General features: G+C 37.1%; 1 protein-coding gene across 1 annotated transcript; it reads left to right on the forward strand.

The window, feature by feature from the left end:
* The first annotated feature begins 7151 nt into the window (after window positions 1-7151).
* LOC132549462 (plasminogen-like) lies at window positions 7152-7994 on the forward strand. The gene is made up of 2 exons (XM_060213404.1): window positions 7152-7569; window positions 7762-7994. Exons 1-2 carry the CDS (start codon window positions 7152-7154, stop codon window positions 7992-7994), a joined length of 651 nt encoding a protein of 216 aa, XP_060069387.1.
* Window positions 7995-24431: the final 16437 nt, after the last annotated feature.

Below are 24431 nucleotides of genomic sequence, written 5' to 3' on the forward strand. Positions count from 1 at the left end.
CTGACTGTAGCTGTTGACAAGGCAATGAACGATGTAAAACAAACCCGAGGTTGTAAAACCACGCACAATCCTAACCAGACACACATGTACTTTTACAGTAAGTATAGTTAAAAAAGCACATAATTTATTTATTCTAATTGCTTCACCATAGTCTTATAAATTAGTTTGAACTTATCAATTTTAACACGCATGATAAGTGGTTTATCCGCTCTTAACAAAACGCATTCGCTTCACATACAATCTGAGACTCCTTAACTACCTGTAGCTGTTGACAGGACAATGAACGATATAAAACCAGACCAAATCATTTTGAAATAATGTACCGTCACTATATGACTTTATAATAGAGATTGATTTTAATACCCAACATTTAAAACGACAAGGAAAGAAAGTTAAAATCTCGGCTTTTCCCTGCAATATTATGTTTATTAACCGACACTGAAAGGCTATGGTGGTATCAGTATGACCTCTGTATGACAAGAGTTGCTTCTTCTGTATATTTACTCTCGTAACCGCTTATAGTCTTCCTACTGAAAAAAACAAATACCATTGTCTATTAGAAACAATTAATGATCTCTTTTGAAGTGCGTTGATATTCCAACTTCCAATATTCAAACACTTTCAATCATTCATTTTTTAATACGATGTAAAATGATATATATTTGAATCAGAAGACCTGTATGGTAAACGTATTTGCAATTAGACTCATAACAATAAAATATAACAACAATTAAGTAATGATAACTTATTATCAGTTTTTAGCTTACTTTCTCGAGTAGCATGTGAGCTTATACAGTGACGGTGTCGTCCGTCTGTCGCTCAGTGTCAACCAAAATTACAAAAAGACTTCTTCATAAGGCTTTGAAATGTCAGTTCTGAAATTCATTCATTCTTATGGAGCTTTACAAAAATAGTGAAATTCATGCATGTCCTGTCCCATCGGTAGTATCGGACTTTTCCCGTGAAACTTTCAGGTATTTCTTTCGGTAATTCCAAGTCATTTGCTATCGCACATCTGTAAGATTTTATCCAGGTCCATGTATTTAGAAATGACCTATGGACGAATAGGATATGCTTATTTTATTAATAAGTACATTTCGTAGCAAAGCTATACCTATAGGTCAGACACGTGTAGATCTATCAGGTACATATCAAATAGTTATATACATTCGTATTTAAGAGTGTTTTGTATACAAAGTGCCCAATTTGACTAGTCTTAGTGTACAGACACTCATCCATATTATGGTAATGGTGGTGGGTTGGGCACATTATTCTGTATGCCGATTCAGTTCAGCTTCATGCTTCCTAGGTGTGGGAGGCGCTAATGTGCCATACACATACATTGTAGAATACAGGCGGTCAGCTGAATCCACAAAATACTGTAACAAAATACATCTGTAGTTATAGCTAATTGCTATAATGATTTGACAGTGTTCATATTCTTTGTTTTGAAGTTTAATCTTATCTTTAACTAATCTTCAACATTTTTTTCCTAAGATTGTACAAAAGGCATACAAATGAATATCACCTTGTAATAAATTTAAGATACAGTAGAGCCAAATAATTCATACAACTGTATCACATGGCTGTTTCGTCCTTCTTGGACTCGTCAGTTATGTCAAGTGCTTAAATTTTGAAGCCTATGAGGAAAAAAGGATTTCAAAATATAGTGAATACACACACGTATGGATTTCGAATTAATTAAAAAAAATCAATTAGGACAAGGACACAGCAAAAACTAAGACTGGCCAAAGTTTGATTTATCAGTGATCTTGTGGGCATAACAGAACATGTAAAAACAAAACAAAATGTAAAATCGCTACGTAAAAAACGAATAATGTAAACAGGAACTTTCATTTTAAAACAATACGAAATTCAATCGTTATATTAAAAAGAAAGATGTAATCCCGAAAACAATAAATGAAAAAATTTAAATAAAAGAATAAAGCTATGTGGAAAGGAATGTGAATATTTAAAAGAGACTGCATGTTTTGGAAAAAACTATTCCAGAGAGAAAAAGCCCACACGCGACAACCAATTATCACCATTATTATTATTACATTCTTAACGTAACTGATGTCATCTTGAACATAAGAAACATCTTTTGGACCAACTTCCCTTTAAGTTATTAGGCTACCACCTGAATACAAACGGTAAAACACACAGCACAGACCGGTCCATTTCTCAGTTTTATGAAGAAAAAAGGATTTCAATAGTGAATACACACACGTATGGATTTCGAAAAATCAATTAGGACAAGGACACAGCACAAACTGGGCCATTTATTACCTTTCCAAGAAAAACAAAACAAATCGCTACCGATAAGTAGCGTCGAAATACGCACCTCGGATACCTGATGTAACGCAGGTCAGCATTCTAAGAGACTGCACTATCGCGACACCAATTATTATCATTATTATTATTACATTCTTAACGGCCCATCAATACATAAACTGTCATTAGGGCCATCAAAGAAATAACATTAAACAAACCAAAAGGTAAAAGACAAATGTTTAAAATCTTAAAATGCTACGTCATAGTCTATTATATAGACCAAAATCTTTCAGGTAACGTATAATTTTACAGATCGCGACAGTTTCCAAAAGGAATTTTATACATGTAATGTACGGTAAAACATTCTCGAGTAGACAGAAGGTCACTGTAGTCCAATAAAAAAATGTTTAATGGTGAATGGCTCGTCACATCCTTTGCACAAAGGATTATCTGCGCCTTTCAACATATATGAATGTGTAAGTTATGCATGACCCATCCGACAACGGGCAAGGACGACTTCGTCTCGGTGGTTGTCTCTATAGCCTGGAGACCATTCACCGATAACGGGCTTATAGGCGCGCAATTTGTAATTGGTATATGTATTCCATTCCTCCTGCTACTGAGCTTTTAAGATTGTATAATAATTGGTTTTAAATCGGTAAAATGAAGTTTAAAAACAACAGGTGGTAGCGATACAGCTTCCTTTGCGGCACGATCTGCTTTTTCATTGCCTGGTATTCCCATGTGCCCAGGAACCCAGCAAAAAGCAATGCGAAAGTTAAAGGCAAGTTCATGATATAGTATTAATGCATTACGAATGAAAATATTTTCGATATTTGTATTGTTAAGACTTTGTAGATCAGAGAGAGAGTCTGAATGGATAACAACTCTCATTACTTCGTTTCGTTGGATATATTCAAGGGCAAGGTAGATAGCTCGCGTTTCTGCCGAGAGTATTGAGACAACCCGGTAGTACTTCATCCATGGACTCCACTGACTCAATATCAGCATCCTGTGTGTTTTGGTTACTGAGAACAAGTCATTTAAATATTTCAACATATTTGACCCTGTGACCTTGAAATTGGGCCAAAGTCATTCATTTAAACACACTTGGTAGCCTTTTATCCAGGCATGCTGCAGGCCAAATATCAGCACTATGGGCCTTTAGTTATTGAGAGGAAGTCGGAAATGTCAATTGCTTACGACGTACGAAAGGCGATCACAATACGCCACATGAGACTTCGTCTCAATTGACCTAGAAAGTCAGATATATATATTGGCCTTGTGTATCCAGTCTTCGAAACTGTTTTGACATCATATTTATCAATCCACATCAGTCATTTACAAAAGCTGTGGACAGACAGCTGAACCCTTTCTACTTTCTCCATGAGAACAACACTGTTCACAATATTTCGCAGTATTTGATGTACTAAATAATTTAAACTGCATGCTAGTCTTTGTTAACATCGGCACGTAGTTTGCCAAAAGAAGTCCGCCAATATACTCAACAAAAAAAGAAAGGTTAACATGTTTCCTTGGCGAATACCTGTAAATGAGTGAAAACAAAATGACGTTTGTGCAATATTAGAAAATGGTAATGTTTTACATTACAAAATCCAAGGGGGTTACCAAAATCATTCAAGCGTGAAAGTCTGTATTAGCGAAAGAGCTGCACGAGGTTTTCTGCGACTAACTTGTATCTTCGCTTGAATTTCATAAACATTCAAACTGACAACTGTTCCTTAGATCCTTAGGACTTAGAAATCACCGAATCTTGCTATCTATCAACTTTATCATTATGCCCCGGCTGTCACAAGTACAGAGAGAAAGGGCTGTAGGCATGATCCAGGCTGGGGAGTCTCGCCGTCGAGTTGCACGGTATTTTGGTTGCAGTGTTAAGACGATTTGCCACTTGGTAAGTCGTTTAAACCAAACTGGGTCAACATCCGATCGTCCCCGAAGCGGCCGACCCCGTAAAACGACCGCCAGGGATGACCGTCGTATACGATTGAAACACTTTCGCAATCGATTCGTAACTCGTACCAGGCTTGTTGTGTTAAATGGCAGTTTAACCGGCATTCGATATTGGGACGAAATTTTAAGACCAGTGGTTCTGTCATTCTTAAGACGCCATGGCGTTGGCGCACACCAACGTCAGCAGAACTTTCACAGCAGAATGACGTACAGGTGCAGAACTGGCCATCTAAATCACCTGATTTGTCACCGATTGAGCATGTCTGGGACGTTCTTGGGCGACGCGTGAGAGAACGTCCAAATCAGCCGTCAAACTTGCAGGAGCTGGCTCAAGCCTTGATCGCTGAATGGAACAACATCTCTGCTCGAATTACCTGCCGGTTTACGACCTCCATGCGACGACGCTGCAATGCTGTTTACTTCGCAAACGGTGGCCATACCCGTTACTAATGGTGTTACCTTTGAAATTGACCCCAACGTCCTTTACAGTCGAATAAAATCGACTGAACGCAAAGTTTTATAATGAACCATGACTGCAGTTTTATCAGAATTTATCAATTACTTTATTCGTACATGATTGGTAAGGATTAATGAAGGGGTTAATTAATTAATCACAGAATAAAGTAGTGTTACCTTTCTTTTTTTGTTTAGTATATATATACATATATTCTATAAGTGTGAACTTGATTATTGAGCCAAACGAAACAGGACCATTGTAAAGATGAGCAGATATAACCCTTCAAGGACTGGGGAAAGAATGTGTTTGCTATATATCACTTTATGTAGTAAATGACGACAAATTGTTTGGCATTCATTGCAAGACGGGAGTGATTTCTCTGATATCTTCAGTTTCGGGGACATCGTAATGCCAATAATAGTTGTAACGCGGGACGAGCCTCAGTTCGACACTCACGGGAAAATACCACAAGAGATACTGCAATACATATATATACAAGTTTATTTACACTACATACACTAAATATAGACAATAACACACTCGCATTCACCCACTCTATCTTCCACGCCTCTAAATGTTATACTACAGTCTCTTCACACACTATGAGTCTTCACATTTCTCCGAGGAAATACAGTCACCCAGTGGTCTTTACAGGTCCCGACTCGTCGTTCACCACCTCGAGACGGTGCACAAAATGCAAACAAAATTTAGCCCACGGCTAACACAATAAATAGAACAGCATATGCCCATCAGCATCATTGGTCTCTCTCAGACCAGGATCTCCAACATCAACACTGCCTGCATAGCCCGCCTGACGCCTTGTCTGAACGTCCTGGTAGCTGACCACCGTGTTCCTGGTAGTTGCTGTTGCAACACTGGCCGGCCCCGTTGCATACCAGTCTGTTACAGGCTTAGCCTAACTTAGTTGTCTGCCCGTCGTGTGAAGCTATAATAAACATGACAAAATATCATAAACACTCACGCACATCCATACTTTAATCCAACTAAGACATTCCTTAACTAACTATATAATTTACCATCCATTCTACTTCCCTTTATAAATACTAAACCTAATTGTACATATACCCCTACAAACATATTAAATTCTAGGATGCGTGACCATTTTCTTATAATAATAATGCCAAAACGCACGTAACACCGCAACCATATATGCTACTGAGTGGCTTCCGTACTTTTTACACCTGCGCGCACAGGTAAATACAACTACTACTCAGGGCTTCCATAGATAAACTACTCGAACAAAATAACGTTATTAAGCGAAATATACGCTTAAAGGCAACTAAATTACTTGTACATATCAACACATTACTATAATACCACATAAATCCTAATTACCTTATACTGTTAATTATGACATTTAAAATCAACACACCTGTATACTATAACAGCAAATAATTACGCTCGAGTTGACACGCATCGATAGATAGATTGGTTGACCGGCAATAGGGACAATTAAAATATGGCACGAAATAGCTAACTAAAACAACAATTTATGAAAGATAGAAAGAATACTTACCCCAGTCAGATATCCGGGCTTCATCACACACGAATTATGGCTGGGAAACTAATTATAAACAGCTCTGCCAAACAATGGCCACTCCTCTCACCTGTCCAGCCCATGCACTACCCGTCTTTCTTCACACGTACACACAAACGCACACGTGACCAATTCACAATAACAAAAAGATGTGCCTGCGTTCGTGACAATAGTGTTTAATGTATTTCACTGCATGTTCTAAGAACGCAACTAAAGGTAGCCCCTTTGCTGAAACTAGATTTGCTTCCGTGCCTTCTACCAAGGGTACTTTTGAGGGAAATAAAATAGAAATGTTACTCCTATTGCAGCACTTAGTATCTTAAACTTTTCCTGTTAGCGCTTTTTTCTCCGCTTTTAAACTCTTGGTATACCTCTTGTCACCCGTCTTTATATGACCAGGTTTCGAAATATCCAGGAACGTATAATCAAGATCACTAGATCAAGTCAATGTTACAAGAGAGGAGCCTCTGAAGAAAGAGGTTAAATTTAATATCGGTATAGGTTCATTATCAATGTCATTCTGTGCCTACCAAATATTGAGATGAACTGCATTATAGATTTGTTTTTTCAGTGATGGTTAGGTCTTAAACTTTTTAAACTAAGAAGCGATTGAGGGAAACCAATCTAGGTGGAGAGTTACACTAGAATGAATGTTATGATGCAGGTAACGGCAAACCTTGCCTTCATGCAAGGAAGGTCGTCAAAAAGACGCAAACGCGTTTTCCGTTATAGCTCTAAAACGTTCAAAACATACTCAGTTTTTTTCGTTATGATTTATTTCATTTTGTTATATTTTGTTTTGCGTTTAATATTTGAAGACAAATAATATTGGTTGAATGGTTTAGTAAAAAAAAGGGGACTTGCCTGTTTGTTCTTCCAGTGAAAGACATGTTCAACAGTAGCGCCAATGTATATCATGGAAGTGTAACATGCACCATAAAGGGAATTATTTGTCAGAGGTGGGATAGCAATTATCCTCATACCCCTAGCGTATATTCTGGAAGAAGTGATCTTGGAAACAGATGTAAACTAGCAACCGGGGCCCGCCCCTGGTGTTATACAACTGATCCCGACACAAGGTGGGATTATTGTCCGGTGCTGGACATTAATTGTGGGATTCCGCCTACTTTATCGACACCATCCACCATGGTAGGTGCCGAGGTGACAATAAAGAATCCTCATATGAGCTCTGATGTGTTGGCGTGGTACCAGTGTCTCTCGCTGAGTGGAGACGAGCCTATACGAAGTTGTCCCGTGACACGATGTGAGAGCCTTGTGTGGTCGAAGGCAAACATTTCATGTTCAGGTAAATATTTCTTGTCACAGGCTTCATCTCGTGCTATTACTCTATCCTCAACACTTGACATTACATAGAAGGTAAATATAGTTTTTTTGTTTTATTTTTATTTCCCTGCCAGTGAACAGAATCCCCTCCTCCTACACACAAGAAATAATACATCAAAACACCGTTTTATTTATTGTGCTTTTTTTTACTCAGTGAAGGATTGTTATGACGCCCATAACAATTCCTATGAAGGGCAAGTATCCTGCACAGGATTGGGTATCACTTGTCAGCGATGGGACAGCAATTATCCACATTTTCACCATGCACTCCAGGGGCGTAGTGACCTTGAGAACTGGTGTCAAATGGAAGGAGAGTCGAGACCGTGGTGTTATACTACAGATCCAAGTATCAGATGGGAGTTCTGCTCAGTCATTGAATGTCCGTAAGATATGTGAGCTTTTCTGAAAATTCAATTCGGAAAAGACATGTTTTTGCAGTGTAACCTTTACCATGAGGTAGTCTTTAAGTAGTTTATGGAATTACTTACTTACATACCACCGGATATAAAGGAAGGTCGTCCGTAAATGACCATAATGGTGAAACAGTAGTTAGTTAAAGAGTATGAAACCATGTCAAATGATGTAGCAAATGACAACAAAGTACAACAGTTAAATTCTAAGATGTCCTTATCTTTGCAATTATAATTTTCTGATCGGTCCTAAAACTGCAATTTTGATAGAAAGGAAACATTTAGGTGTATTTTTGAACTCCATCAATAACGGGTCGTTCTAAAATGATCATATGTGTCAACATAAGATCTTTGAAATATATATTTTAGTTTAATTTAGTTTAGCTGTTTAGTTTTATATATTAAATCATTCTATGTAAAATCTATACGTAACTGTGTTTAAGTTTTGAAAAAGTTGAATGACAATACCATGTCTAATTCTAAATCTGGAATCACATATGCAGACATAAAAAATACACATAGAGATACATTGTTTCCGGTCTAATGAAGTCCTCGAGATTTATGCCTACAGATGTGCAACTCAAACTGGCTGATCATATGCCTACATGACGGTAGGCCAAATTTATAAAGCAGTCGACAATCGGACCTACAAAAGAAAGACAAAATTCGAATGGTATTTTCAAATACGTGACATAGGTAATATATACTGGTACAACGTTGCAGTTATCCTGATGTACAATTAAGTTTCATCATAACTAGCACAAATTCAGAGATATTTAATCCAAATTATCAGCAGACAAAAAATACTACTTATAGTCTTTTCAACTAAAATGCATGTTTTTCATACACATCCAAGTGTGTGTACTTGCAGATTTGTATGTATTACGCTTTACTATGTCAATTTAAGATTTTTCACAAACCAGACAGAATACCACATTTAACTTTCCCTAACTCATTCGGAGTTCATGACTCGTCACAGACACAACCATGGTCGAGTTTACGTCCGAAGGGAACTTATTTCCCTTTAACAAAGTACCTATCAGAAATATTCTTAACATCAGATAAGGAATTCTGCATTCTTTTGTAGAATTTCATTAAAACACTAATGTTTATTGCTACCGCCGTTTTTGTTAATTATGTATGTGTTGTGAATCGTTTCTTTGTAAATAAAATGCTTGTGAGAGCCAAAAGCAATAAAAAAGTTTTAGGCAAGTTCATGCTTTAGTATCCATGTTTTACGAATGAAAATATTGTCGACATTTCAATTGCTACGACTTTGTAGTACAGCTCTCATTACTTTGTTAGTTTGAATATGTTGAAGAGCGAGGAAGATAGCTCGCGCTTCTGCCGAGGATATTGAGGTGTTGTTGGGTATCCGGCATCAGTAGACTTCGTCTTTTGTAACCATGACCGCTGCAACCTTATTATTATCTTTTGAACCTTCAATATATACATAAGAAAATTTTCATATTTTAACTGCAATTTCGACAAGGATGAACGAAAGATGAAAATATGTCAGTATCTGATTGAACTTTTTTCATGAAGTGAAATGTTAATTTCAGATGACATCAAGAGCCAGTGTGGAAGTTCTATCGTTCCAAATGACTGAATTTGATCAATAACAGTATTTGTGTTTTGTAAAAGAGCGGAGATCCGAATTACCGAATAGTGGAATGGTCTTGTTTTCAAACAAAGTGTTATATTTTGGATCTAATACAAGTGAAAAAGCAGGATTTAAAGGATTTGTGTTTAGCTGAATTGTGAATGAGTGGATGGTGTGTGTTGAATGATAGCTCTCCTATGTGAGGGCTTTTTTAATTGTTCATATTACTTGTTTTTTTTTTCAATGAAACGTGTGAAAAAATGGTATTGTATGCAATTATAAGAAAACCTGATCAGTCCAATTTTTTTTATCGGAAGTATAGCCACCATAACATTAATCATCGGAATGTCAAACTCAACAAAAATGAAATACATATAGCCACATTCAGCAAAAAACAAGACTTCCGATATAGATCTTAATTTCCTGTGCTTGAGTTTGTTGATTAAATATTGCCTCATTTGAACAATTAGTGCTTGGGTTTATTTGTTGTGAGTTCTCGTATTAAATTCTGAAACAGGCAGTGTTGGTTGTATTGTTTGTTCAACAAGCCGAAATGCCAGATCTACGCCAGAAAGCAAGATCGACGGTTAGAGCTCAATTTGCGTTTTCATAATAAAACTGTTACAAAGTTGGTGAGAGCAGTGAACTGGTGTAACACGGCGTCAAAACGTCTACAGTTCTACATAATAATAATAATGATAATGATAATATACTTTACTTCATGAGGAATAAAGAACCTGTTTAGCAAGGTCCTCTTGTTAGTAAAACATGTTACATGCTAAATTACATGATTGTTCACATCATAATTTTAAGATTTTCCATACATTTATCACAGGTATATAATTAAGAATATCACTGAATGCACACAGGTTCGTGCAAAATGTTCTTCATCATTAAAGGGCAACTTGTTTATTATAAATACATACTAATATAATCAAGTGTAAATATTGGCATAGCTATACGCTTATATATAACACACTAGTTTCTGTTTCAGTTTTGATTTCATTTGGAAGTTTGTTCCATTCCTGACAACCAGATACACAAAAATAAAATATAACAAAATCACTGGAAAATACTGTGGTACTATACCATTTATACATTTATATGTCGTAATTGACTTTTTGAACTTAAACTATTTTTTAATTAGCATCTATTTCAAAATTTTAGACATTTCAGTTGAATAAGTATCAAATAATTTCAACAATAGAAAAAATACACAGAGAGAAACAACCCGGCGCAAGGAGCATTGCCGGCGTCACAGGTATCGCCGAAGCAATTTGCTTATCCAGCACAACCACCTCAGGTGTCGCTGGCGCAAATGACTCTTAGATCACATTTGACGTCACGTGTAAAAAAGTAAAGATGTTACTAATGATAGAAGAAAACCAAAGTCATGGTATACCGATCTTACACAAAACGGAAGGTCTCCCTAATGGATTCGCTGAACAAAAAAGTAGGTAGCGCCAGGTAACATGCAACAAGATGGCAACATTTGGATGACTAGTACTGCAATATTGGAAAAAAAACAACAATGGAGTAAATCCGAATGGCATCTGAAATAACTTCGGACTAAGTGAGCCAGAGTACATAACTCACTGCATTCACGACAGTTGTTGCAAAATACACCTGAACAAACAGTCCAACCGAAAACAAAAGTTAAACTAGCAATGTTCGACGGTTTAACATCATGAATTGACACATTTTGAAAAGTGCGCTTCTTTAAAATGCTGGTCCCACAATGAAAAAGGCATGCATCTTACAGTAAATTAACGAGCGTTTGCGCAAGGTATATCAGATAGGCAAATGATAATGCGGAAAGTTTTCATCTGCATTACAACGGTTTCCACCCATAAACGAAACATGAATATATCCATCGCTGTTTAAGATTCGTTGTTTCATGCCAAGTGAAAGTTTGATAGCGCTAGGGCAGTCATTATTAAAGTTATTAACTGGCATATCCAGGCGCCGCGCCAGAGTTGTAAGAAGTGCTAACGAAAGATTCCAAGCACAGCCACTTCACAATCTACTGCCAAGAAACAGTTGTCGACCAAATGAAGGCGAAACTTACTTCCGAGCCGATTCGGCACATCCCGACTACATTTTGAATACTGACGCCTATGATGTAATCATCGACACTGTTCTATCACAAGTGCAAGTTAAAAAAGAAAGGGCGATATTCTATGGAAATATAATACTTTCAAAGTGTGAACGACACTCCTGCGTAAAAATGCAACGGCTGTCAGCTGAAGTCCATTTGGGCAGTATTTCCGGTATCATCTCATCGGGAATAGATTTCTGATTATGATAGATTAGGGTTAAGCAGAGTTTCGTGTGATCTCTGTGTCGATAGCACCATGAGAAATGACAAAACTGGGTGAATACACGTACGTTCTACGACCACTAGGTCAAATCAATTGAGGAAGATTGCACCATCAGTCAACTAGCTGACTTGGTCCGACAGGGCATTCTCCCCGATGAGAATGATGTGAGCGGTGTACGGAGCAAGCTGAAATCTCTCTGGATATCATTCGGACGTTTTAAGTTTCATAATGGAAGTATTGCCTTTGAGTGGAAATATTCAGCAAAAAAGAAAATTGCATGGTAAGTTCTAGTACCAAGAGAGTTGTGAAAGACGGTTTTGAGCCAGGTGCACGATAGCAGGACTAGAAGCCATCTCGCATTTATAGATGTTATGCCAAAAGTACTATTGGCCTGGCTTTCAGAGAGATGTGCGCAAATGGGTCAATGGGTGAGAAAAGTGTTCAAGAGGAAAAAAGATCAGTAAAGCAATGCAGTCACCAATGCAGGTTCTACAGACTGGAATGCGTATGGAGAGCATTGCTATACATATGAGGGGACTTCTACCAAGAAATGAAAGTGGCAATCTATATATACTGGTAGTAGCTGATTACTTCACTAAGTGGATGTACGCGTTCGCGTTCCCGGATCAGAAAACCGTCTTGGCAGAAGAAATTATTAAAAGGTTTTGTATGTCATCGTCCATTCATTCAGATCAGGGAAGGCAGTGCGAAAGCGTCTTATTCACAGAAAAGTCCAGAAAGCTTGGTATCAAAAAGACTAGACCCACGGCTTATCCGCAATCACGGTATGGCGGAGAGATTTAGTAGGAAGCTAAAGAAGATGCACAGGTTATTTGTCAACGAGAACCAGAACGACTGGAAAAACCATATTACATACATAATAAGGCCACAAAGTTCATCTGTTCACAACGCTAAACTCTCTCATGCTAGGTCGAGAACTGACAATGTTTCTTGGCGTTATGACCGGATGATGACAGGTAAAACCAAAGTCAATGGGTGGCGGACACACAACCAACTTTAGAACAGGCCTACAGATAAGTCCGAGTTTTCATTAAAGCAGCGATGTTGTTTCAGAAGCGTTACCACGATTTTGGAACGAGTTAATAAAATTTTCAGCCGAAGTATATCGTATGCATGTACTTCCTGGCGATTGAAATTGGTACCAGTCACAATATCATCATTATTATTATTACATTCTGAACGGCTCGTCAACACATAAAAGGTCATTAGGGTCATCAAACGGTAAAACACACAGCGATCCAAAAGGGAATAACATTTAACAAACCAAAAGGTAAAAGACAAATATTAAAAATCTTAAATGGGTATGTTAACACAAAAGATTAAAATAGTACGTCATAGTCTATTATTTAGACCAACATCTTTCAGGTAATGTAGAATTTTACAAATCTCAACTGTTTCAAAAAGGGATTTTAGACATGTAATGTTACGATAAAAACGTTCTCGAGTAGACAGGTCAATGCAGTCAAATAAAACATTTGTTATTGATAAAAGTATTCCAATCCTCCTGTTACTGAGCTTTTAAAATTTGTTTGATAAATGGTTTAAAATCGGTAAAATGTAGTTGGTAGCGATACAGCTTCCTTTGCGGCACGATCTGCTTTTTCATTGCCTGGTATTCCCATGTGCTAAGGAACCCAGCAAAAAGCAATACGAAAGTTAAAGGCAAGTTCATGATATAGTATTAATGTATTACGAATGAAAATAATTTCAATATTTCTATTGCTAAGACTTTTTAGAACAGAAACAGAAAGAGAGTCTGACTGGATAACAGCTCTCATTAATTTGTTTCTTTGAATATATTCAAGGGCGAGGTAGATAGCTCGAGCTAATTGTCTGTGTCTGATTTAAACATTACGCGAGGAGAAAAGTCAACTTCATGTGAATTCAAGAGCCAGGATGGAATTTCTATCGTTCCAAATGGCTGAAATTGATCAATATCAATACATTTGTTTGTTAAGAGAGCAGAAATTTGAATACCGAATGATGGAAAAAATTAGTTGCAGCTTTCAACACAATTTAAAATTAGATAAAGTAGTACTCAAAACGCAATAAAACTGGATCACCAAGTGATTCGTCCTTCTAGGTCTCGTCAGTGATGATAAAGGCTTCGTCATTGAAACCTATGTGGCGATTGAGGATTATCCGAAATTACCGAAAAAGTTTAAGTATAGATGGGGAGGTGCACTATTAACAAATAAGTTAAGAAGAGCGTCAAGTACATGTTTATACTATGAACCGTGCCACTGACACATCTATTTAAGGACGGCCCCATATATGTTCTGGAAGCTTAACTGTTTTAAAGGGAGACAAACAGTTCTTAAAACTGACAGATTTTATGCCAAATTTAGTTTCCCTTACAAATCCTGTATATAAACAGCAATTACAACTTGCGCCCGAAGACAATGCGAGGTTGTAAAAACACAAATAAACCGTAAGAGATGTAAGAATAGTGATAAAGCACATAAATTATTCATTTAAAATGTTCCAACATAGAAACATAAAAGCGTTTGAACTGATGAAAAATTTAACACACATTACCAATGGTCGTTTACTCTCTCTGGCAAACCCGAATTTGTCTCCAGTGGGCGAGAGAATTAATTTCTTACCATTTATCTCTACTGAATATGTCCTTGAGTTAACTCTGTATGTCAAAATGTAAACAATATCTTATTATTGCTACTCTTGATGGAAGATACCGAGACAGAAAAAGAAACGATTTATGAATCAAACGACGAGTTGAGGTTACGGCAATAATTGCCTGAATAATAAGTATATTTTACTTCATTTATCGTTAAAAATTTTCAGGTCACTGGAAATCATTATTGCATTAATTTTGATTTTTAGTGACGAAATTCCATCCCCTTCCATATAGGTTACAAGATAGTCTGATGGGGTAGAATCTACCTCGGTCTTTTACATACGTCACTTCCAGTTTGTTTGCTGGATTTATTGCACTGAACAACCGGGTTAATTTTAGGCGCGGCTGTCCTTGTTGATGCCTCACTGAACCGGGTGATAGGATGTCATACTGAGCAATTAAGGCAAAGTGCCTTTCAAAAGGGCACAACTAGAACAGCACAGACAGGTTCGTTTCTTAGCTTACTGAGAAAACAAACAAACAAATTAACATGGATAAACATCGTCGGAAAACGCACCTCGGATTCCCGATGTTACACAGACGGAAGTTGTAACAGACTGAGCTATCGAGACCACTTATCACTAAATATCAATACTTTTAAATAAATAACATTAATGTGATTGGTAAGTCCAAATTGGTAACCGTCTCCTTTTGTAATAAAAATAAATGCTTTTTATATGAATTATTAAATATGAAGCTGTTTTTATATATGGGTCTGTCAAAGTGTGCCGTAACTAATGGTTACATTGTTATTGGACTGATATTAATTCCGAACACTCTGATTATAATCTGAAGAGCAATTTCATTGGATAGAATGCGTAGGTTATAATATAGTATTTATGATAGAATAATAATGTGAAATTTTACAAATTTATGTTCAGTGATCACAAGTATTAGAAAGGTGCTTGTATGCAGAGGATTGCAGTAATCTAACAATCATATAGTGAAAAACATTAAAAAAATTCGCGAAAGAAATTACTTTACTTTTCTGACTTGGAAATGTATTACAATGTTTATCCTCTTTTCTGTTTTGCATACATTGCATCTGCTACAAACAATGAACTTGTTTATAAATACAGGACGTGTTTGTCAGGGAAGAAGGTGACGTCAGAAATAACACATATGTCATTAATAAATTGTGCATTGATTTCTGATATTCTCAGCACTGACGCGTTCTCGTTCAACAGTCTAAGCGGGATTTGTAGGATTTTTACCGAAGATATCAATGCATCGCCCGTTTGTGGACTGCCTCATGAGAAGTTGTATGGTAAGTCGCCAATATTTACCGAACACCTCGGTAATGACAAATTAGTAGGTGATGACGGAAACGTGTTTCCCGCTATTTTATTCATCATTGTGTTTTAAATATTTAGAGCAATTTTATATTATCATCACAAAGTCTCAGGCTCTTGTAATGGCAATTAACATAATTCTATATAGACTATCTCACTGCAAGCAGTTCCTGATATGATATATGTTGGCGCTTGATAGCCAGTATTTCTTATAATGACAATAAAGCAGGTATCCATTGAGGATGGAAAGGATTTGCATTTCTTATACAAGTTGTGGAAATTTACAACACAAAGATTTTATCTTGTCTCTATTGAATGTGATAACGACACCATGATTCAACTATCAAATGAAGAACAAGCGGATCGTCTCCACGAACTGCAAGGACATAGTTACACAAGATGAAAATTATGGATGCCGGCTACCGAACAACGCCTTAATATTCTCGGCAGAAGCGCGAGCTATCTATCTAGTCTTTGAATATATTCAAACAAAATAATTAGAGCTGTTATCAGTTCAGACTCTCTTTCTGGTCTATACAGTCTTAGCAATAGAAATATCGAAAACATTTTCATTTGTAATAGATTATTTCTATTTCATGAACTTGCCTTATACTTTCGTATTGCTTTTTGCTGGGTTCCTTGGCACATGGGAATACTAGGCAACGAAAAAGCAGAACGTGCCGCAAAGGAAGCTGTATAGCTACCACCTGTGCTTTTAAACTTCATTTTACCGATTTTAAAACCATTTATAAAACATGTTTTAAAGCTCAGTGGCAGGAGGAATGGAATACCTATACAAATAACAAATTGCACTCCGCTAATCCTGTTATCGGTGAATGGTCTCCAGGCTATAGAGACAGCCACCGAGACGAAGTTGTCCTTTCCCGTCTTCGGATGGGTCTTACATACCTTACACATTCATATATGTTGAAAGGCGAAGATAATCTTTGGTGCATAGGATGTGATGAGCCATTCACCGTTTAACATTTTTCTATTGGACTGCACTGACCTTCTGTCTACTCCAGAACGTTTTTATCATAACATTACATGTATAAAATCCCTTTTTGAAACTGTTGATATTTGAAGTACCATTTTAATCTTTTGTGTTAAAATACCCGTTTAAGATTTTTAACATTTGTCTTTTACCTTTTGGTTTGTTTAATGCTATTTCTTTTTGGATCGGTGAGTGTTTTACCGTTTGATGGCCCTAATGACCTTTTATGTGTTGTATTGATAATAATAATAACATTGTTATAAACACAAGCCAAGATGTCGGCGCCCAGGAAAAGACTTATTAATGATATACCGAGAGTATTACGAGATATATTGACACATGTATCAGTTGCCGACTGGTGCATCGATAAGTTAATGATGTCATCATCGTACTAATAAAAAGAATCAGAACTGTTTTACCGTTAATATTAAAATACGACCAACTGACATCGTGAAGTGAACTGTACACACTACTAGATGTTGAGACGAACTATTTGTTTTAACAATGTTAGTTGTCAGTAATGACTTCGTTTACGGACATTAAAATTAAGTGCCAAATGAGCGGAATCGTTTTGTCATAATGTATGGAAATGGTTTTAGCTGTCTCTAACATGCGCAGTCATTACAAGTCACAAACAGTTATTATCCAACAAGGATTTTAAGTTATGTAGTTGTTGCTTTGAGGGGGCAAATGTAGAAATCATAATTGCTCGGCAAATTTTATTTCCATTTTCTTTCATATGACAGCAAGGCTTAACAACGGACCTCCGAAAGATGCTGCTTTATCAGATGACAGCACAGGACCAAGTAAGTAAAACGAATTACGCGTACGTATTTAAGCGAAAACACCCATTAAATTCCTGTTCCTTCCTCAATATATTTTTCTGTTTGTTCAAAACGCGCAGTCATTTATGACTAACAGCGATTTATTGGGGACATCTTGAGAGGGAAGCCAATTAAGGGAAGCTGCGCCAAAATTTGTTTTCAGGAACACCTGGTCTTAAATCTCCATTTACTTTTTTAAGTGTGCCAGTGTAAAACATATCATGCCCTCGTTTCATTTTGAATTTTAAATACAACCTAAATTACTTTATGCTACATTGGACAATCTTACGTACGTGACGCCACTGCATGTATGGAGACCATGTGCTTTCGGAAGGCTGCGATAGTGTACAACTGATGCCAACGTGATGATTAAAATATATAAGATGCACGTGTGTGGTATGAACCGTCTAAATTCCGCTAAATCATTTTTATTTCAGATGAATGTCCTGTGCCAATTCCCCCAGGGTACGGCTTACAATATCCGTTTGGCGGTGGTAGTGATCTGGCCAGGTACACCTGCTCATCCCTTACTGATGAACCACCGGTCGACAGCTGTCCGATCGTGAAATGCAGCGGTCCTTATAACAACACAAATGTGTCTGTGTCTTGTTCAGGTAAGATTTGAAGTTCTAATGTATGGTAATCACACGTAACATCCAAGGTCCATTACATTCCATGAAGAAAAGCAGCTCGCGTAACACTGCCTAATGTGGTATCCGATTTCAGAACACACCTTGTTGCCATGGTGTAACAAAAACAAGGCACATTGGGCTTGCATCCTTGCCCTGACATAATAATGAATACTGTGATGGATCTTTTACTTAGATTAATGTCAGTATCTTGTATAAAAGTCCTTCAAAATATTTAAGACGACAACGCTCCAAGTAATAACCCTGATTGATAATATGGATCAAAGTCATGTCTTTTTTGCACACTTTCTAAGTAGCATATTTATAAATATATACTAAAGTAATAAAAATGAGCACAAATATGACACTTTTGGTATGTATATAAAGGAATGCTGGAAACGGTACCTGGATGACTGCTTCATAATATGGACAAAATCCAGAACAGATCTATCTGCATTTGAAGAAATGCTCAATAATCTCAACCTATATATCAAGTTCACAATGGAAATTAGTGAAACGGAACTAGCATTTCTAGATGTATTGGTACAAAAAAGAGGAAAAATATCGTGACTGATATTTATTATAAATCCACAGATACACACCAATATCTAGATTTCTATTCATGTCACCCGTCTCATACTAAACGAAATATTCCATTCTGTTTAGCACGGCGGATATGTGCCATTGTAATAGAAAGTGGGAAAAGAGAGAAGAGATTAAATGAGCTTCAAATATTTTTGCGCAAACAACACTACTCAAATTAGTTAGTTAAAATGGGTGTTCAACGTGCAAAGACAATACCCTTGGAGGAATTAAGAAAGCCCAAAATAAGACAAGAAAAGAAAGCCGAAATACCATTCGTATTAACACATAACCCGGGACACCGTAATATGGTTGAGGTTGCCAAAACCTCTATCGTCATATTACATAAGAGCAAAAAGATGCGCGATCTCAACGGATATTCTTCAAAGTAAAAGGCAACTCAAGAATTTGAAGAAAATACTAACCCGAGCTAAATTCGATGTCAACGAGCAGCGCGACTATGGAATTTCGAAGTGCGAAGATACCAGATGTGGGACATGTAAACACATCAAAGAGGGCCATTCCATAACCCTGAAAAACGGGAAAATGGTGAAACCAAACTGTGATTTAAACTGTAAAAGCAGAAACTTAACTTACTGCATTACGTGTCCAACTTGTCTCGAAAACTACATTGGACAGACAGGAAATGCCCTATCTGAAAGAGTTCGGGTTCACAGACAGCAGATACGCTCACCGGAAACACGGAATATCCCGCTAAGTGAACATTTGGACATCTGCGGCAAAGGAAACTTTTTTATATACCCGTTCTATAAGATGTCAGAATCTACAACGTCAAAACGAATCATTAAAGAAGATCTTTTGTCAAACTGTTTAAACCGTCCCTAAATACACACTGAAGATTGCGTCGGAACACAAATAATAACGTTATTAACTCCCCTTTTATTATAACAATAACATTACGTCACAATTTAAGTTACTGAAGATGGCCGCGAGGTCTGAAAACGTTAGTGATATATTTGTTGGTAATGTTAAGTGATTAATTCTCTCTCTCTCTCTCTCTCTCTCTCTCTCTCTCTCGCTCTCGCTCTCTCTCTCTCTCTCTCTCTCTCTCTCTCTCTCTCTATATATATATATATATATATCATAAGAATAACCCAGCGAAATGCCTTTATTCTATGTCATTTGGTAAACTAGAAGTCGTTAGATTTCGACCCCGGCGAACTTTTTTGTTTTCATACGAGACTGTATTAATCAGAGAGCTTATCAAACCAGACCAAAAAGACCTTCAAAGTCGTTTAATTTCACTTTTAGATATATTGATGACGTCTTATCTTTAGATGAAATGAAATTTATGGACTACATCCCTTGTGCAAAGCAACTTTTCCTACAAAGAAACCAACATGGACAGCTTTCCATCAAACAGTATGATAAGCGTAATGATTTCAATTTTCCTATTGTGAAATTTCCATTTCTAGATGGCAGCTACCTGCATCCCCAATCCATGATACTAACATGTTGTAGTTGATTCAGTATTCAAAGGCCTGTCCCTATTATCACGATTTTCGTGCAATAGGCGTCAGCTGATGGACACGTTTGTAACACAGGCTTTCAACAGATACAGGTTGACGAAAACTATGGGAAAATTTTACGGTCATCATTGAGAAATCTATTTCATTTACCACGATATGAAACTGGATTAGCTAGTTGCTTGTTAGTTTGTCTGTTGGTTCCGTTGTTGTATACCTTGTTCCCATTTGAGAACCTGACATTACTTTAGGTTGACTAAGATTTACAAAGCGGATGTCGACGATGAATCAGAGGACGGACGCTTCATCTTCCGGAATATCTGGTTTTATCCTCCCATGAGTTTTCGGATAAATCTTTCTCTTGTTGATATGTTGCCCTATTGAATTTTATCACAATTAAGATGTTAACTCATTACATCATTTTCAAGTTGATAATGCTTCTGCTTTTACTTTTTCGTTTTTGTTCCCTGAAAAATAATGTAAAAAAAGAATGTACTAATGACCCGTCAACACATAAACGGCCATTAGGGCCATCAACCGGTAAAACACACACCGATCTCAAAAGGAAAAAAATATCAAACTAGAAGGTAAAATACAAATGCCAAAAATCTTAAATTTTTATATCATAAATGATTAAGAAAGTAAGTCATAGTCTATAACATAAGATAACCTAGAATTTTACAAATCTCAACAGTTTCAAAAAGGGTCTTTAGAAATGTTACGATAAAAACATTCTCGAGTAGACAGAAGGTCAATGCAGTCCAATAAAAATGTGAATGGCTCGTCTATTTCCCTCCACTAAGGGTCATCTTCGCCTTTCAACAAAAATGAATGCGTAATGTATGTATGACCCATCCGAAGATGGGCAAGGACAACTTCGTCTCGGTGATTGTATCTATAACATTGAGACCATTCACCGATGATTGTGTTTTACGGAGTGCATTTTATAATTGGTATATTGATTCCATTCCTCCTGCCACTGAGCTGTTATTAATAGGATACTCGTTAAAATCGCCACTCGAAATGAACGGCATGACACGGCGGGCGGAACGTCAAAATTTGAGCAGTCGAATATGAATAGAATCATTGCCATTAGAAGTTATCTCCCATTTCCTGGATGTAGTAGGTTTGTAGGTTTTGTAAATAGTGATATCAAAACTTCGCTTGAAGATTTTGTTCTATTTAAGATTTTTAAAACGCCTCAAGGCAGGCGTGTTCAAGTAGATTTCCGAGAAACCTAGCTGGAGTGATAAGCTAACGTTACTGTTGTGACACTGTGTTGTTGACATACGTGGTGAAGTAGACGGGGCTGCTACACTGGCTGGAGGCAACAGGTGGAAATTGCTGTGAGGTTGACGCGCGTTCAACACTCAAATATATTGATAATATACTATGTTTGTCCGGAAATATACTGTATAAAAATCATGAATTTGCGACGTGTGTTGATCCAACGTGCGCTGCAATGTGGTGCTTACATCAGGTCAATTCATCAAGTTAATAACACAAGACGAATGTTCCAAAATGGAATATAATATGTTGCGTTTGGGATATAAATTTGCAATAAAGGAAAAGTGAATAATATTTGTCATCCAGAGTGTTTATATTCATGTTCATTTGGTGACAATATATTATTGCATTAACAATTGACTAGGCCTAGCCATGACAACTTTGGTTTAGTCCAGGAATAACAAATTCATTTGAAATTCATTCAAAATATCATCGCTGAATGGTTAGACAAAGGCTTCCAAGTTTCTCGTCTTTGAGACACATGTCAATGCATAATATGGATAATCAGCGTTCATGCATTTCAGAATTGTCACGGGGAAGGAATTCTTGTGTTTTCATACAGTTCACGACAAATCGGTGGTCATGTTAATTTTTGTTTCATTGATAAACGAAAAACGCGCGTGTAAAGTAGTTCGATGTCAAATCTGAATTGTTGGAGATCAAAGACGACCAGGGTTTGAAAATGTGTACATATCCAGCGTGTTCACAAAAACAACAACACGCTGCTATTAAGTTTGTCGCATGACATAGTTATGATAAACGTGTTTTTGTTTAAGCTTTCCCACGCGATTCTCATTTTTTAAAGACTAGATGAATTCACGTTGCAAAGTTTCGTTGTGATTTAAAAAAAATTAGTCTCGTTGCGTTGGTCGGAGAAATTATCAGATTAATGAAAATGTATTTTCTTATTTGTGCTTTCAGTGAAAGACGTTTTTAACAGCAGCAGCACAGATGATTATTATGGTGGTGTAACCTGCACAGTAAAGGGAGTTGCTTGTCAGAGGTGGGACAGTAATTATCCCCATACGCCTAGCGTATATTCTGGCAGAAGTGATCTTGGAAACAGATGTAAACTTGAAACCGAGAGCCGCCCCTGGTGTTATACAACTGATCCCGATACAAGGTGGGATTATTGTCCGGTGCCGGAAATCAATTGTGAGGTTCCACCCACTTCATCGATACCTTCCACCATGAAAGGTGCCGAGGTGACAATTAAGAAGCCTCATATGAATTCTGATGCGTTGGCGTGGTACAAGTGTCTGTCGTTGGGTGAAGGTGACCCTTTACAGGGTTGTCCCGTGGCACGCTGTGAGGGCCTTTCGTGGTCGAAGGCAAACATTTCATGTTCAGGTAAATATCCTATTATCGGCAGTATCCTAGTCAAATGAAGTCAACTGAAATGTCCTTAAGCAATCACAGTTGGTCCCATATTCTATGTCATTTTCATGTGTCAATTTACATGTTTGACCTCTAGAAAGCCCTTAACCAACTTTAATGAAATTTTGCAAGCAAAACGAGTGTTTGTGTTGATTGCATGCCTTTTTGGGAGGCTGTAATATATATGTGTAAGTTTCGTTAGCGCAAAACTGATACCGAATATAGTGCTACCACACTGATGTTTACGACCAAAGAAACCTATTCTGTTGACATCGGTTATACTACCATTACATTTACGCAAGACTTTAAGTTGCACAGGCAGTAATAACTACCATTTTCGGTATTTCCCGGCCATGGAGTAGAATCCATAGTTTTCCCATAATGGGTGAACTATTTTTACTGTCGGCATTATCTTTGTACAGAGAAGCTTTGCATAATGCTAATATTCCCTACAATAAATGAAACATCAAAACACTTTATCATTTTGTATTTTTCTATTCAGTGAAAGATTGTTATGACGTCCATAGCAAATCCTACGAAGGACGAGTGTCGTGCACAGAGTTGGGTAACACATGTCAGCGATGGGACAGCAATTATCCACATACTCCCACGTCATTCGTAGGGCGTAGTGACCTTGAAAATTGGTGCCAACTAGAAGGAGAGCCGAGACCTTGGTGTTATACTACAGATCCAAATAGCAGATGGGAATTCTGCGCAGTCATTGAATGTCCGTAAAATATATAAGCTTTTCTGAAAATTCAATTCGGAAAGGCCATGTTTTTGCAGTGTAAACTTTACCATGAGGTGTTTTAACGTAGAATATGAAATGAGCGATTTATAAAGCCATGGATACAAAGGGAGACCGTCCTTAAACGACCATAACTGTGGCACAGTAGTTACGTTAAACAGTATGAAACCGAACAAAATCCTGTCAGGTCGTGTAGCAAATAACAATTCTCATATGAGAATGATTCATTAAGTACGTTTCACGAAAAGCGACAAGAAAGTATAACTTAAACATCCATGATGTTCATCTGAATCGACTCTTTGAGAAAGTTTAATCCGTTACTTCTCTTTAGATATAACGATAACAAGAATTGTTTAAAGGCAGGCGGAAGGACCACGAAATGTTGTTAAAACGGCCAACCACCTAAAGATGGCGTCTAAAAAATGACAAAAGTTTGGAATCTTTTTATAGTTCGTTATACGTATATAGAAATAGATATGAAAAATTAAATAAAAACAAAGGGCCTGTTTCCAGTAATGTTAATTCTCCATAGGAGCCTGCCCCCGTATAATTTCTTATCTAGCTCAACTACTGTTTTTTTCTTTTCCGAAAAATAATTTTACACCTTTCCG

This window comes from Ylistrum balloti, unplaced genomic scaffold, assembly GCF_031769215.1.
Source record: "Ylistrum balloti isolate Yb309-2 unplaced genomic scaffold, AGI_CSIRO_Ybal_v1 Utg370058, whole genome shotgun sequence".
NCBI classification, from domain to species: domain Eukaryota; kingdom Metazoa; phylum Mollusca; class Bivalvia; order Pectinida; family Pectinidae; genus Ylistrum; species Ylistrum balloti.